The 17399-nt window shown below is 44.2% G+C and overlaps 1 protein-coding gene across 4 annotated transcripts in view; it reads right to left on the bottom strand.

Annotated features, from left to right (window-relative positions):
* AMOTL1 (angiomotin like 1) overlaps positions 1–17399 on the bottom strand; it is a 178713-nt gene that overhangs the window by 15951 nt on the left and 145363 nt on the right. For 3 of the 4 annotated variants that reach the window (XM_049889505.1, XM_049889503.1, XM_049889506.1), the window contains 3 exons: positions 12946–13091; positions 9402–9551; positions 2993–3225 (listed from right to left, as the gene is read on the bottom strand). In XM_049889505.1, coding sequence (XP_049745462.1) covers positions 2993–3225; positions 9402–9551; positions 12946–13091 — 529 coding nt within the window. The remainder of the gene's footprint in view (positions 1–2992; positions 3226–9401; positions 9552–12945; positions 13092–17399) is intronic. The other variant, XM_049889504.1, reaches the window with a different exon arrangement.

Genomic DNA, 17399 nt, shown 5'->3' on the forward strand with positions numbered 1-17399 from the left:
CTGCAGGTCTTCCTATTGGCAAGTGTGCCGTGATGCCCAGTGAGGCTTCTATGCCCACACTGCTTTCTTTCCAGGTCCTGGAAGCAACAACTGGGCACATTGCTAGGGATTCTTCTCCACTTGCATATGACAGCCCATATACAGCTTATAAAGTATCCTCCCATCCCAACAGACCTTCCTGTATTCATTAAGGAAGAAACACGTCCCAAGGAGATGGGGGTTCTGGCTATATAACCAGTTTGCATCCTTAGTTTTTCACTTGTCTTGCTTGGTTCAGGTCCTACCATCCCAAATGATCTAAAAATAGACCTTATTAAGAAGTCCAATTTTGGTGAATTCCAAACAACTCTGATTTAAACACCCAATATAACTTATGGACAGAAAGCACACTGGGTGGGGAGCAGCAAGGGGCTTGACTGGTCCAAGGCACAGCCACTCAAATACATTCAGCAATAATGCCTGCACATGAGATCCAGCCATCAGGGGAAATAACCTTGGTCGCTCAGACCACAGTATAATTTAACAGATACTTGGTGTCTTCTGTGAATTGCTGGACATTTTGAGCTAATTTTTAAAGAAAGAATAAGGCTGTGCTCTTACAAAAAGGAAAGAAAGCAATGGAGGTAATAACCAACAGCAGCAGCAAATGTTTTCAAACTAAGAGAACACAGGCTTCACAGTCAGACAGGTCTCAGTTTGACGTGCGGCTCCACACTTGCTACCACTGTGATTTAGAATAAACTGCTGAGGCTCTATAAGCCTTGTTTGCTTCATCTGGAAAAGGCCTGCTGTTCCGAGGATTAAATACACTTCTTGTTTGGTCTGTGATACATACCCAATGTTAAAAAAAAAAAAAAAAAACTTACAAAATATACTTTCACAACATTATTCTTAATGACTCCACAGTCGTTACCATATGTGGCTGTACCTTAAATCATCTAATGAGTCCCCTGTGGTTGGATCCCAGGCTGTTTTGTTTTAAAGGTACAGTCACGTTTCACTTAACATCCATGATACCAAACCAACCCCAGTGCCGTCGAGTCGATTCTGACTCATAGCGACCCTATAGGACAAAGTAGAACTGCCCCATAGTTTCTTTCCAAGGAGCCCCTGGTGGATTTGAACTTCCGACTCTTTGGTTAGCAGCCGTAGCACTTAACCACTACTCCACCAGGGTTTCCAACATCCATGATAGATCTGTGAAATAGGACATGCCATGGATTGAACTGTGTTCCCCCAAAATATCTGTCAACTTGGCTAGCCATGATTCCCAGTATTGTGTGATTATCCACCATTCTGTCATCTGATGTGATTTTCCTATGTGTTGTAAATCTTACCTCTATGATGTTAATGAGGCAGGATTAGAGGCAGTTATATTAATGAGGCAGGACTCAATCTACGAGATTAGGTTGTGTCTTAAGCCAATCTCTTTTGACATATGAAAGACAGAAGCAAACAGAGAGACATGGGGACCTCATACCACCAAGAAAGAAGCACTGGGAGCACAGCGCATCCTTTGGACCTGGGGTACCTGCTCTGAGAAGCTCCTAGTCCAGGGGAAGATCAATGAAAGGATCTTTCTCCAGAATCGACAGAGAGAGAAAGCCCTCCCGTGGAGCCCTCACCCTGAATTTGGATTTCTAGCCTCCTAGGCTGTGAGAGAATACATTTCTCTTTGTAAAGCCATCCAGTTGTGGTATTTCTATTATGGCAGCACTAGATGACTAGGACAGGACATTATGTGATTTGGACATTGTACAAACACTATGGAAACCCTGGTGGCATAGTGGTTAAGTGCTATGGCTGCTAACCAAAGCGTCGGCAGTTCGAATCCGCCAGGGGCTCCTTGGAAACTCTATGGGGCAGTTCTACTCTGTCCTATAGGGTCGCTATGAGTTGGAATCGACTCGACAGCACTGGGTGGGTTATAAACACTACATTATGGATGAAAGTCATCTCGGGCATTTGCTTCCAGAATAAGGAAGTTTCGTCCATGTTAAACATTTGCTGGGGCAAATAACCTCCCTCTACAATTAGCTTATGCTTGGTAAAGTAGAGGGTCAGTGAAAAAGAGGAAGACCCTCAAGGAGATGGACTGACACAGTGGCTGCAACAATGGGCTCAAAGTAGCATGACTGTGAAGACGGTGCTGGACTAGGCAGTGTTTCTTTCTAGTGTACACTGGGTCGCTATGAGTTGGAACGGATTCAACTACACTTAACGACAATGACAAGGGTTCAACAAATTCTTCCGTTGCCTCCACATCAGCACTCAGACTCACCACTCACTTGCACATTATGCAGCAAAAAATGTTGTTGGAAGTGCTTGAACCACCCAGAGCTAGCACTAAACTCAGTGTCGTAGTCTCGTCCTGCTTTTTCTTTATGCATCTTGAACCTTAGCCGTGATTGTCAATGTGCTGAAAAGGATTCACTTTTGCATCTAGTCCTCGATCCACATCATTAGCAGTTTCTCAATATCTGATATAGGCCCCTTTCACATTTTTGTTAGCCTTGTAAGCTTTCAGTGGAGCTGATCCTTTAACAGCTTAGAGAATTTTTTCTTTGAGGATCGTCATGATTGTTGAGTGTGACATGCCTAAATCAGATACATCCCATCCGATAGGGATTTCGTAACTCTATTGTAACCTTATGGGACCATGGATGTATTTGCAGTTGAATGTTGCCAGAACGGACGTTATGTGGTGCATGACTATTGATGTTTTCAACAACCCTGGAATGAACACCCTGGAACATAAATCTTCAGTTATTTATATGATGATTTCCTTAAGATAAAGGTCTAGAACTGAAATTCTAGAACCAAAGGGGAGGAACTTATTGCCAAATCACCCTCTAGAAATTTTACACCATCTTGCTCTCTAATCAGCATATAACCAGTTCTAAATGTTCAATGACCTCACTCTCCACAGGGGTCTCCAGATCTCTTTGGACACCCAGTGTTTTTACAACCACCGGAGTTAAGCTGGTCTCACCTCTCGGCAGCAGCAGTGGCTGCAGCGTTCATGGCAAAGTGTCGAATGGTGCTCTCCTCCAGATACTTCTGCTCCCACTTGGTCATGTCAGCCTCCAGGGCCAGGATCCGCTCCTCCTTCTCCCTCACCAGTTCTAGGAGGGCTGGGGCATTGTATTCTGGCATGTTGGCTGGCTGGCCATTTCCATGTTTCTGGACAAGTAGGAGAAATAACATCTTGATGCTCAAAATGGGCTATAAAGTAGAACATATAAATGATGTCTGCATGGTTATTCACACAGAACACACACATCAATTCATGGTTTTATGGACTGAACTGTGTCTCCCAAAAAGATATGTGGAAGGGAAGTCCTAACTCTTGTACCTGTGAGTATGACCTTATTTTGGGAAATAGGGTTTTTCTTCACAGATGTTACCAGCTAGGTTAATGAGTTCATATTAGAGAAGGGTGGGTCCTAGACCTAATCGCTTCTTCGTGGTATCTTATAAAAGGGGAGAACAGGCACACAGAGGAACTCAGACACTATGTGAAGATACATCGATAAGCCAAGGAATTCCAAGACGTGTCCAGAGCTACCAGAAGCTGGAAAAGACAAAAAAGGCTTGTTCCCTAGAACTGAAAGAGAGAACGCAGTCTTGACGACGACCTGAGTTCAGACTCCTAGCCTCCAGAACTAAGAGAAATAATTTGTTCTTTAGAGCCATTTACTTTGTGGCATTTTTTTGGAAACTAAGACAATGGTCCACCCAGATACTGTGGGACATCCGTACACATTATCACCGCTCTGCCCCGCTCTCTCTCGCATGTGTAAACTGACCTCAGTGCATCCTAACTCTCAGACTCCTGTATCTCATTTAATTCTCATTGAAACTCTGCAAAACAGACAACATTATCCCAATTTTACACGAGAGAGAACTAAGGTTCAGAGAGCTTAAATAAATTGCTCAAGGTCTCTCAGCTAATCACCAGTAGGGTCAAGATTCCAACCCGAGTCTGTCTGGCTACATAGATCAACGTCTTTGCAGGATAAGAGGTGGCATGTCCAATGTACTACAGTTGATTTATACCAAAGGCAAGAACAGGAACTAAGGTTTGACTTCCTGGTCTAGGCTAATTTCTCCAGAGTTCAAAGAAGTGATTTCAGTTCTGTTTGTTTCCCCTGAGGCTGGGAGATAACACGTAAAGGCAACAGATGTGGGAGTGACATGGCTTAACACGTGCTCTTCCAGCTGTGACGTTCCCGTCTGTACCACAGAGATATTAATACCTGCCCCTTGAATGCCTGTTAGGAGAATCAAATAAGATAATGTCTATGAAAGCATTTGATAAACTTTAAAGCGCTGAACAAAGTAAAATGCTACCTGAACACCTCTAATGCAAGTTAGGCTCACTTCCAGCACATTCTTTTCATCTGTGTCAGTGAAGGCGGAAATAAAACAGCAGCTGTCTTGTTTGAGGAGTCCCTGGGCAGTGCAAACAGTTAACGTGCACGCCTGCTAACCGAAAGGTTGGAGGTTTGAGTCCAGCCGGAGGCACTTCAGAAGAAAAGGCCTTGCAATCTACTTTCCAAAAATCAGTCACTGAAAACCCGATGGAGCACAGTTCTACTCTGGCACACATGAGGTCGCCATGAGTTAGAATCTACTTCATGGCAGCTGGTTAGGTTTGGTTTTGGGGTCTTCTCTGAACTACTCTATCTGAGAATCTTTAGATTTCAGATTTTTTTTTTTTTTTAATTCAGGTATAGACTTTCCTCTAAACAACACGGCTTAGAAGACTATGGGTTATGAGGAGGTTCTGACTTCAGGCCAGAGGCAGAGACAGGCTGTCTTAGGGTCAGGAGCCCCAGTCCCGGTCCGAGCCAGGCTCCCTGGTACCCATGGGGAGAATGATTTCATCACAGATATTCTATGTCCTGGGATACACTTTCCCTCCTGTTTTCCAGAGATTACAAATTTTAAATGCAGAGCTGGTTGCAAGGTGAGAGGTATCTGAATGTCTTATCCTAGATTAAGAAAAGAATGTTGAATTACCTAGAACAACAGCTGGGCAGTTGAGCTGCACTGACGGAATCTAATCCTACCACAGAGACCAAATGAGCCCCCAGGCTTTCTGTAAACTGTATGTTTCTATTCAGTTTTTCAAACCTGCACATCCAAATTATTCTAGTATTCCCATGACTGACATTCAAGCGAGAATTCAGAAGGCACACATCTGTCTGATCTGTACAGGAAGTCACCGCCCCCACCTGGCCAGGCACATGGACTCGAGCAGGAAGACAAATGAACCAGTCCATCCCAAGGAGAAGCTCCCCTATTTTTAGAAGTTTCCCAAGAAAAAGCTTCCATGGCCTCTCTAAGCTGCCATCTATGCGTCTCAGTTTCTATCTTAATGCCTCGTGTTGCCATCTAAGCTGGCTTATTTTTGCAGAATCCTTTGGCCTCACACAAGATCATGACAACTCCTCCCAGGCCCCCTAATGCAGGCCATGAGGAGTTATCTAAATACATGCATCGACTTCAACATTCAAGCTACAGAGACAGCATGGTCTAATGTGTAAGTGGGCTAGCCAGAAAAACAGACTGAGGGTAGTCAGGGAGGCTGCTGCTGCCCGTTCAGTGAGCCGGCAAACACTGACTGAGCACGTACCATGTGCTGGAGGTAGAGACAACAGTGAACAACACAGAGAAAATACTGTGCCCTCATTAGCTACGTGATCCTGGGGTCTCCTAAGGTCTTTGTGCCTCAGTGTCCTCCTCAAGAACGTTCTCGCCTCCCCTCATCTACCTCATGGGACTACTGTGCAAGTTAAGACATGCAAACATTATTTTGAGCGCTTTGTAAAAAAAGGTAAAGTTGTGAATTCTTAAAAATGTCAATTTCCTCACTCCTTTATTTTTATTTCTCTTTCACTTCCCTCCCAGTTTCTAATGAAGCCAGACGTGTTACACTTCACCTCCCCAGCAGAGAAAAACTTACTTATAATAACAAGAACCTGTTAGCTGAGAGCTTCCCTTTCCTGGCAGACCTACTGTCCTGACCTGTCTTTCCCCTTCCCCCTCCCTCAATCTGCTATACTATGTCACCTTTCAGTGGGAATGGAAACGATGGGGTAAGGGAGGAATTCGGGAGTCTTCAAATGACTCTGAAGATGATGGCAGTAAGAATGAGTAAGAACAATGTTACTCCTCCTTCATCAATTTCTAAGTGTCAGGCGCTGCGATAAGCCCTTTGTGCAGGTTTTTCTTATTTAAAGTTATGGGGTAAGTATAATTTAATGCCCCCATTTTATAGACAAGAAAGTTGAGGCTCAGAAAGATTATTTGCCCAAGATCATCATTTTTCTGTAGGAGGAGGTGGGATTCAATGCGGGTTGGTTTGACCCTGGAGCCTGTGCTCTGAATCAGTACACAATTCTAGGCCATTCTGTTCATCACCAGTCTACTGACTCCTCTGGAAGGTTCCAGAGCATCTCTCAGGACTAACTGGAGCTCACTTGGGGGTTCTAGTCGATAGAGGGGCACAGTGGAGGGGCGCTGTGCCCTGGTGTCAGTCTGAAGGGAAGAGCTCTTGGGAAGGATGTTGATTCAACAAGTGCTCTAAGCTACAGTCTCAAAAGTCTGTTCAGAACGATGCCTCATGGGACGTGCCAAGGCAGTGTGGTCTTATTCCTTGGCTGAGGGTGGAGATGAGGAGGGTCTTTGTTATAGTGTGACCTCAACATACTCTCTAGAGGGTTCACGTGGGCAGATAATAAGTGCCTCATTGACATGGGGTGAAGGAGCAGGGTGTGGCATGGGCTGCGGAAACCTCTCCTGAGGCTACCCCTGTCCAAGCCAAGAAGTGGCAGGCAGATGTATGCGCTGTGCACCAGGGAGTGAGGCGGGAGGCAGATCAGAGAGGCCTCGGATACTCCTTCTTGGGGCTTCTGTGCTGGCCACACCAGTCATGGGGTCCAGATCTTGTATCCAGGTGGACTTGAGTTTGGCCAAACTTAACCCCCACGGAACTTATTAGAAAACTCAGTTTTTTGGTAACCTTTTTTTGGGTAATAACATTTTTACCTTTTCTGGCTATAAAATAATGTATGCTCACTGAGAACATTAGAAAATAAAGAAGTACTAAAGGAAAAAACAAAAAATAATACCCATCATTTTAATGAGCAGGCAAGAGTATCAGAAAAATCTCCAAGTGTATTTCCTATCATCAGAGATAGATTAAAACTCTCATAAAGAAACAAAACTGTAACATTATTTTTAAGGAAATGCTCAGCATCAAAGTTTTGTATAACTCTAAAGACTGTCTTCCCCTCCTGGGCCTTGTGTCAGCCACAGACAGCTGAGACTGCCTGCTATCAGCTCCACATTCAGAATTCAAGCACAGTAATTTCCCCAGAGTGCCCCAACTCTGAAGCAATCCATTCTCCACTGGTGTGCTTAAATCTGTCTGCAGTGTGGAAGCACAGCAGGAATGTAGTGTTTGTGGGTCTGAGGAAGTGATGTGTGTGAGCATGTCTGGGTCTGAGGTGCATACAGTGAACTCTCCTCTGTGGCAAGTTAGATAGTTTCAAATGATTCTAATGTCATATTTCTTCTTCTTGATTCAGAGGGAGGATAATGAGTTGAGTCTGGTTTCACAGCACTTAAAATAGAAGATCCAAGGATAAGTAATCTAACCGTAGGGGGTGGATGGCATATTAACTCTAAAAGAACACTCTTTTGCTCTTAGTATTGAGATGGGTCTACTATGTCAGCCAAAGATCTGTCAGTATCTACTGTGTTCTCAGCATTGTACCAGGCACCAAAGAAGCCTTGCCCTCAAGGGTCTGGGGGTTTCAGGTCTCAGCAACTGAGCAACAGAGAACAGCTGAAGGGTATAAGTAACTTAGTGCCAGGGTATGTGGCACAGGTTATAAGAATATCAGGAGTTCAGAGGGGTCCACCCCCTTCCTTACCAGGTATCTACTAAGCCAAGATGGTGGGATGTTAGGGTGGGTTTCTTAATTTTCTGGGCAATCTCATTAATACCCCCTTATCCACCAGCCAGGCACCCATATTCAGAGGGAACTAAAAGCACCCGCGATATGAAAGCTTGTATGCTTTCAAGTATTTTCAAGTGTTGCAACCACAACCACTATGCCCTGTTCAGTAGGTAATTCCACAGAGCCCTGCTGGTATGTCTCTGGTATCCCAATTTAGAGCATGCCCTTCTTCAGCTGCACAAGGCTTTGCCCACCATGCTGGATGGTGACACATGAGCCCAAGCTCACTCTAGGGCCCAGCCCAGTGCAGCCACACATCAGACCTGCAGAATCTCTGCCCTTGCTGAGGCACACATGAGTCCTGGACTGGGACATTTTACTCTGTGTATTTTCGTAGCTGAGTTACACTAACAGCTGTGACCAGCAGAGGAGTGGCGGAAGGAATAACTTATGGCCAATACGATTTCCTAGGGGGGTCTTCTTGAACCCCTTTCCTCTCCTCTACCTCTAAAAACTCACTGATCATCATGTCTTATGAATTTCACCCCCTTCCAATTAACTAGTTGCCGTCAAGTCAATTTGGACTCATGGTGATCCCACGTGTGTCAGAGTAGCTCTGGGTTTTCAATGGCTGATTTTCAAAAGCAGATTGTCTGGCCTTTCTTCCAAGGTGCCTCTGGGTAGACTCAAACCTCTAAGCTTTTGGTTAGCAGCCAAACGCATTAGCTGTTGGACTCCCTTCACCCCCTTAAAAACACCAAAATCTAACCCATTGCCACTGAGTTGATTCCAACTCACCACCTTAGTAGCTCTTAAATCTATCTCCTCCCTAGATTCCCACTGTACCTACAACCCTGGTCCAGAGTAAAGGCCTTCAGGCTGGCCTCCCTGACTGCAACATCCGCCCCTCCAGACTGTGATACGACCACAGGGCTCCTTCCCAGATCCTTTGTACCACATTTCTTTCCAGCTTAAAACCCTAGTTTTTAGCTCTCTGTTGACTACAGGAAAAAGTCCAATCTCTCACCTTGACCAAAGCCCTCCACACACTGGCCTCTGCCTCCGGGCCAGCCACCACATCGGACGCACATGCCCGGGATAACTTCACCCATTGGTCCTGAGCCTGCCATGCTGTTTCCCACCTCCCACCCAAATCCCAGGCAACTGCTCCAAGTCCAGCTCAAATGTCCTCCTGTGTGAAGCTGTCTAAAGCCCTGTACCCTTCCCCATCCCCGAGTCAGCTATGACCTTCTGTCTGTGAGGATGCTGGTTACTCCACAGTGCGTAGACTGCCTGTCTCCTCTGCTGAGGTATGTGCTGGCTGACCCAGGTCTTCAGGGCAGAGCGCAGTGCCTGGCACACAGCAGGTATCCCTATGTCTGGGGATGAACGTGTCTGGTTCATCAGTCTACCTGACCTGGCCCTTACCTGCTGGGTTCTCAGTGCATCCAGCTCTCTCTCCAGCCAGGTGCGCAGTCTCCGCTCCATTTGCTCTCGCTTCTCACATGCAGACTGCAGCTGGGTCAGGGCCTGTTGCAGCTTCTCAACTTTCTCCACGTATACTTGCTTCTCTCGTAACTGAGCCAAGAAGAGTAAAAAAGAGCATGGAGCTTAGACCGGTGGAGGTGGGGTCAGATTAACTGGAGGTTCCGTTGAAACTACACGAGCACATACCCATCCTATTCCTGTATCTCAGGTGTGTTGGGACAAAAAAGATTCAGAAAACGGCCATCAGGTATACCTATGATGGCTGGGATGCCTGGAATTTAAGACCTACTAGGGCACTTTCGGTAATTTATTTCGTACGACTCTGAGTTCAATGCTCGGTTACTGCTTAATAATTAGAACATTTTCAGGCTTTGGAAATGCAGTTAATAAAGGGTTCTTAATATCGAGAAGAAATGCTTACTCTGCAACGTTAAAGGAAAAACCCAGAATCAAAGATTATATACAATATTATCACAACTGCATAAACATATTATCACAATTGCATAAAGATATATTCATAAAAAAGGCTAGAAAGAAATCTTAAACCATTAACTGTGATTTTCCATGTGGCAGAATAGTAATTTCTATCATCTTTATGCTTTTCTGTATTTTTCAAATTTTCTACGCTAAATATAAATTACTATGATGATGGAGAAATTATGCATATGTATCCATCTGTGTATCAGTAAGTGTAAAATTTTCTTATTATAGATATTTATGGAGTAATTTTCCCCTAAAGATTTCAGAGGACTTTACAGCTGAGTAATTGACAACCTAGTTGAAGTGACAGGAAGGAAATCACGAACACTCAAACAGCACAATAACTGAGGAAAGAGAAATTAAGGTTAAAATGATTTGTGTAAATGTCCTATCAGGTAAGAATTTAGGGTTGTGACCAATGATTTCAAAATTTTACCCGCAGACTTTCCAATTAGGAGTTTGGCCCATGTTCATAAATCCTAGGCCTATTTCTCCTTTCTGGGAATTGGCTAGTGCCAAAAACTCAGGCTGGGGCATTTACATGATCTGGTTCTGGGTGAGAAGACACCGGATGCTACTTCCTGTCATTCTGCACTTGGGCGTGCAGAGGCCTACGGGTGACTCAGATCCTGAGTTCAACCTGTGGTTACATGGGCACACCGGAACACGTTAGTGACTCACGAGGTTGCTGCTCCGTGAGGTTTCTGACTTAGCAGGCAGCACTGCCGTGAGCTGTGTCTACATCTCATCCTATGTCACTGCAATGAAAAAGAGGCACTTCTGGTGACCTTTCAAGGAGGGACAGTGACTTTACAGCCTTTTTTAAACCTGCTCTTGGGATCGGTTTTCATCTACCCCTTTCAGTCATTATACTTTTGACTATGTGGTTTGATTTAATAGGCATTTGAGGACCTATGAGGTGTAGGCCACTGTGCTAGAGGCCTAATTCAGTCAAATATTTTTGAGCACATTCATCCACCACTTAGCATGTTTTACACTGCATTAGTTTTCTGGGTGTCCGTCCACTAGAACGTGAGCACCGTGAGACTGTCTCTTGTTCTCTGCTGAGCCCCCAATGCCTGGAACAGTGCCTGGCATCCAACAGGCACTCAGTAAGATTTGCTAAACTAATAGATTAATATTATCTCTACTCAACTGCAAGATCCTTGAAGGTATGTGTTTGTCTCATTCAGCACTGTATCAACCTTAAGTCTGGCAAGGAGTATGCAACGGTGAGCATGATCAGCAATATCAGCCATGTCAGTTAATATCTGTGGAGCACTGCCACGCCCAACATCGTGCTTTAGTTCTATTATCTCACTCAATCCTTCCAGTAACAGTAAGAGGTAAAATCCTTTATTATCTCCATTTTAGAGACAAGAAAGGTGAGGACTGAAAAGGTTAAGGTCACACAGCTGAAAGTCATGGAGCCAGGGTTCTAATTAACAGCAGCCTGGCCCTGGGGCCCGCGCTCTTGGCCACCACAGTAAGTTATGGCAGGCACTGAACTAAGACCCTTCGAAAGAACCTGCAGTAAGAGCAAGGAGTGACACGGAAATCAGATCTAGGAGAGACATCTTAGAAAGGCTACGTTCAAGAAAGCAAGTTTCATCTAAGTCTAATGACAAGAAGTTATCATAGGCAAATCCATAATGCTGATTACAAAGAACCTATCTTCAAGGAGCTCACAACTAACTTCTACTATAAAAGAAACCTTAGAACTGAAAGACTTTTTAACAATTAAAATTTTCCTTCGCTCCACATGGAGCTTGAGCCTCAATAAATGATTTCAGTGATGATGATAATAAAGAGTCCTGGCCGCCCTTCCCCAAAGCAGGCCACCTGTCCTTAAGGGGTTAAGGTCACTTTCTGTGATGAGTGTTTCGTCTTTAATGAGTTCCTTAGTCATAAAAAGAAAGATACTCTGGAGCTGTTGCTCGGACCTTCATTCTAGTATTAAAATCTTGGCTTTTACCCAGTACTTACCAGGTTTAACAGGCTTCAAATGGACAAGGATCTCATTTGCTGAACTATCTTTCCCTTTAGCTACTTTATCCTTGAAGTTTGGTGATACAATCTAGTTACCCAGTATCAGGAGATACTGTCTGAAGGGGTAGACTTTTTTTTTTCAAGAACAATTAGGTTATTAACAATAGTGATTTCTGTGTGCCAAACACCAAGGTAAGTACCTTACATAGATTATCTCATGTAAGTCTCTTTCAGACTTTGAGCTTCTACTTTCCACAATGGATCCTGCTCAGGCCAGCCCCCTACAACAACACAGAGGTGCCTGCCTATCGCTACACAAAGCTGGAAGGTGTCTACTCAGCTAGACTGCTCCTCCTTTTCTGCCATGGTGCCTGTAGCCTAAATCCCCCTATACTGGGCCTCAGAAATGGTCATTCTAATCCCAAGGTCAGGCTTAAAGGAAAGGTCTACCTGGAAAAAAATTTAAAGGGTTGATGTCATCAGAAACTACTAAACCAGTAATGCTTGAGATCATAATGGGATCAAAATTTCCTGGGTTGGGGGAAGGGGGTCTCTGCATGGCTGAGTCAGCTTCTAGAAATTGGTCCCAGGTCTGCTGAATGCCAGGCCCACTGCATCCCCATCAGATCTTTGCCTATTTCTATGCAACCAAGAGCCCAAAGACACAGCAACTGAACTATTCTGAAAAAATTTTAATCTCTGTGTTCTACAGGCACCAGTAGATTCCAATCCTTCCATTTATTTCCAGCCCTGGACACTCACCAACCAATGGGCTGTAGGCTGGGTTTCAGGCTGAAAGTAAGCTCTTTGCTGATGGTGTTCACATGTGCCTTTCATACTTTGCCTGGCTCTGGGTTGGATGAATGCTATTTTTATTAATTTTCATTTGGGAGGTTTCCCACATTCCTCCCGCCTCTCAACTCCTTGGAATTGGCTCTGGTTAAGGTAGCAGGGTTAGGAAAACAGAATGAAGGCACCACGGGCTCTGCCTCTGCCCACCGGAGCCTGGTCTCACCTCTTCTTCCAGCTTGATGACCTTGGCCTGGGCGTTGCTCAGAGCCTGGTCCAGGATCTCGATGTGCCTCCGCTGGTCCTCACTAGCAGTCCGTACCGCCGCCAACTCCATTTCTAGCTTCTCCTTCTCCCTCAAGAATTCTTTGTCTAGAAGGGAGACAATAACAAAACTACCTCTATCAGAAAGGGCTCACCCTCTGGACTCGTGGCCAGGCTACCCCTGGCAAGGATTAAAAAAAAAAAGCATGCAAATAGTAGAGGACTGAATTACTGCTTTTGCTTCCTCTTAAGTGGTGGTGTGTGAGGTAAGGATTTTCTCAAAACCACTGTTAACTCCAGATACATTCCAGGCCACAGTTCCAGGGATGAATCGTACACAAAGAACCAGTGACCCTATATTCACAGTAACTGATTTCTGTACAATGATTATTTTAAGGCTTCAAATTAATCTTGCATCTACTATTTCATTTTATGCTCACAACCTCCCCTACTTCTATCTTCCAAAAATGTGATGAAAAGGCAGATAATAATATTCTCATTCACAGAAAAACCAACCAAGCAATATTAATAATTCATTCATAGGAAAATCAACCAAGGTCCAGAGGGTTAAGCTCTTTGTGTAAGCCCAGACAGCAGAGGGGAGCCTCAAGCCCAGGCCTCTGATCTCCGGCTGGGACCTCTTCCCATGTGACCTGGCCCTACATCTCCTCCTAGTCCTGTTGAAGAGGGGAAAGGGACAACGCAATGCTTTGGATTTAGGAAAACTGCTTCTCTCCCGTTCAACAGGAGCATAACTGATGGCGATCACTGTCTGTTTTCATGTGGGACTCCAAGGCCAGCGTGCACTCAAGCACTGCCACGCTGCCTTCCTAGACACACTTATAGACAGTTTTAGCTTAAACAGGCAGGGATGGGCATTTTTTTTTTTTTTTTACTGAAAACATTTTTTTCCTGTTACAAAAGCAATACATGTTCCTTGAAAAAGTAAATTAGAATACTGAGATAAGTCGTTTATGATACGGAAAACTCGAATGAGCTTAACGTGTAAGAGTACAGGATTGGTTAAATAAACAATTATAAACCTTACAACAGAATAGGATGCAGCCATTAAAAGTACATGAGAGAATATTAGTGACATGGAAAAAACCTTTATTATTAAATGGGAGAAAAGCTGGTTGTAAAACTTCTGTATAACACTATCCTATATTTGTAGAACACGAGGAATATAACTACAATGACAACAGTTAGAAATGGATTTCTCTGTGCCTATACCATTCAAATGCTACACTGCACGTTCCCTCAATCCTCCTAGCAAATCACAATGAAACACAGAGACCCAAAGTCTGGAAACTACATTAGCATGCTAACAGTGGTTTCATTCATTCATTATTTCCTCCTATAGTCATTCATCAATTTAACAAATAGTTATGAAACATTAAATGCCGGCACTCTGGGCACTGGGGCAACAGAAAGAATACTGCGCTTAAGGGGCAGAACGTGTGGTTTTGAATAAAGGGCATACAAATGAAAAAACATTTTAAGGCTGCAAAAATCAGATAACACAATTTTAGGGCTGAAAGGGGTCTTAGGAAACACCCAGTTCTACCCCCTTCTATCTATGGGTGAGGAAATGAAAGCTCAGGAGTGAAAACACTTGTCCAAGTTTTCACCGCCAGCTGGGGCAGAGCCAGGGCCAGAATCCGGGTGTCCTGAGGTCCCACAATGGTGTCCTTCCTGCCTGACTGCACTGTCCTTGCACTGTGATGGTATGTCGATAGGACCAGAGTGCAATGGAATAGCTTCTGAATCGACAGACAGACTGAAAGAGCAGGACTGTAAAGCTAAATAGTGGTTGTGAAACCTAGAAACAATGGCATCCTCTGGAAACAAAATAAGGCCACCAAGTAATGGACTGAGCACTACTTCTAGGCTCATTATGCCCCGACTGGCCGCCCCACTTCTCCTTTGCAGTGGCATTTTCTTCCTTCCCAAATCATGGAGAACAGGCACACAAGAGGCCTAAGCCAATGGGTCAGTAGCAGCCCACTGGCTCTGTGCCCCATCATCCACAGCCCTGAACGGATCACAGCATTTCACTCTTTCTGTACAACACCACTGAAGTTTGAGCACCAGCTTCTTGGGTGTGGACAGCATCGCAATGGGCATGGTGCCCACTGGTCTCGTCCAGGCGCTGGAGGGCACCCAGGAGCTACCAAGCAGACTTGTTGTGAACGAAGCACTGGTTTCATAGCTTCTATCTGGTTATCAGCCAAAGCAGAAGAGTTCTCTTTGTTAGGGCAGCCGAGTACAATTTCAATTGCAAGCAGTAAAATGATAAACTCAGCTCAAGACTACAAGCCAAAACCAGAGCTTCTTGTGTTTTTGCAAATTTATGATCACGATTATTGCTATGACACAATGACAGGTATTTAGAAAGGATTCTGAATGAACAAATACTACCACTACTACCACCCCCCTGACCCCTGGGTTCCAGCATTTGCTATTTCCTTGACAAGCAGTCTCGTATTATGGTTAAAGAGTGAACTTTAGCATCAGAAAGGCCTGGATTAAATCCTAGCTTCACCACTTTCCAGCTATGAGGCCTTGGACAAAGTATTTAACCTCTCTGAGCCTCAGCTCCCTCATCTGTAAAATGGGAATGAAAACATCTACATCATATACTGTGTGATGACTCTGTTAATAAAAATGATGCATAACAGAAAAGGACCTGAATACCTAGGATTTGATCTGTTTTGGTCATTACTGATCCCCTGGGTCCAGAATGTTGTTGAATGAATGAATGAGTCTCTAGTGTGTCCCAAGTTCAACATCAAGTGAGCAATAAATGGTAACTCTTACTAGCTGTTAGGTACTCAGTCTCCTTGTTCTCACCTAACAGCCTTTGTTATCCAGCTGTCCTCTCAGCCTTCGAACCCACTGCTCACTTAGATGGCTGGTACTGACATGCACGTCCCCTGGACCCCTCCTTGCCCACGCTTCCCGAACACCACAGGACAAGGTAGATATTGGATGAAGTGGTCATTAACTCTGGAATGTTTTGCAGGCCTCTGAAATTCATGAGTCAAAAAGCTTCTGCCCTGAATTTGGTGACCTTAGTTATCAGGCCGTAGTAATGTCACTTAGAACTCACTCACCCTGGCTTAAAACTCCTTGTCACTTGTAGGAAGCAATGCTCTCGATTATAAAGTTTTAACACAATGTTCACGATAATAGTGACAGTGACAGTAATAACAATACCTGCTAACATTTGCTGAATAAGTACTGTGTTCCAGGAACTGAAGCCCATTACTTACATTATTCCCCTTAATTCTAAGTTTTCTATATGAGATAGTGACCATTATTTATCTATTTCCCAGCTGAGGAAAATGAGACTAAGAAAGGAAAAGTAACTGGCCCAAGAAATGACCCTCATCAATGGTACAGCCAGAACTTGCATTTGCATTTCTCAAACGCAACGTGCAGGATAACATAAGCAGACAGTAGAGAAGAGCCCCGTTACAGCTTACCGTTGCAGAGATTTAAGACTGTCACAGGTCATATCATGTTTCTTAAAACTCAGCATTTACATTCATACGTATATTCATTTAACAAATATTACTTCAGCATCTACTACAGAGTATTGCTTAAAAGTGTGACTCTGGAATTAGACTGTCTGGGTTCATATCTGGCTCTACCTCTTGTGGCTTTGTGAAACTGGAAGTAAGCTAACCTCTCTGGGCCTCTGTTTCCTCACCATTAAAGCAAGGATCACCACAGTATTTCAAAAAGACATATAGGAAGAGCCCGGTAAATGTCAACTATGATAACATGGGGGTTACTGTTGTTGTTCCAGGAAGTGTTATAAATTCAGGGACTACAAGGTAAATCAAACAACAGCAGCAACAAAAAAACTTGAGTTGATTCCGACTCGTGGTGGCAAGGTGAATAGGGTGTAGCGTTTTGCTCTCAATTTGATGGGAAGAAAGCCAAGGGAATAGCAAAAGCAATGTGACAATTTGTCCTAACGATGCTTGCACGGGAACTATGAGAACACAGAAAGGGCATCTAATTCAGGCCCAGGGCGAGGAGGATGGCTATCAATTCAGTGAGCCTATAAGGTAGGGTAACTGTGCTCCCTAACTCCCTGGAGATGCCAGGACTTGTGTGTCAGACTCAGTCTAAAAACTCATCCTTTAGGAGATACCAAGGGAGAGTCCATGGGTAAAACCACCTCCTAGAAGGTCCCTTCAGTTTTTTATTAACTAAGCCCCATGCTGACTTTTTGGCTGGGCTCCAATGTGTATACTGAGAATTCCTAGAACAGACAAGTTGACACAAGAGAATTCTTGCCCAGAATGGTCTGTTTACTCAGTGGATATGAATTACCCTGAATGGAGTAGAGCAGGGAGTTGTTTACCCTCCTGGCTCTAAGCCCATTTACACAGAAGGATGTCT

This window comes from Elephas maximus, chromosome 7 (assembly GCF_024166365.1).
Source record: "Elephas maximus indicus isolate mEleMax1 chromosome 7, mEleMax1 primary haplotype, whole genome shotgun sequence".
NCBI classification, from domain to species: Eukaryota; Metazoa; Chordata; class Mammalia; order Proboscidea; family Elephantidae; genus Elephas; species Elephas maximus.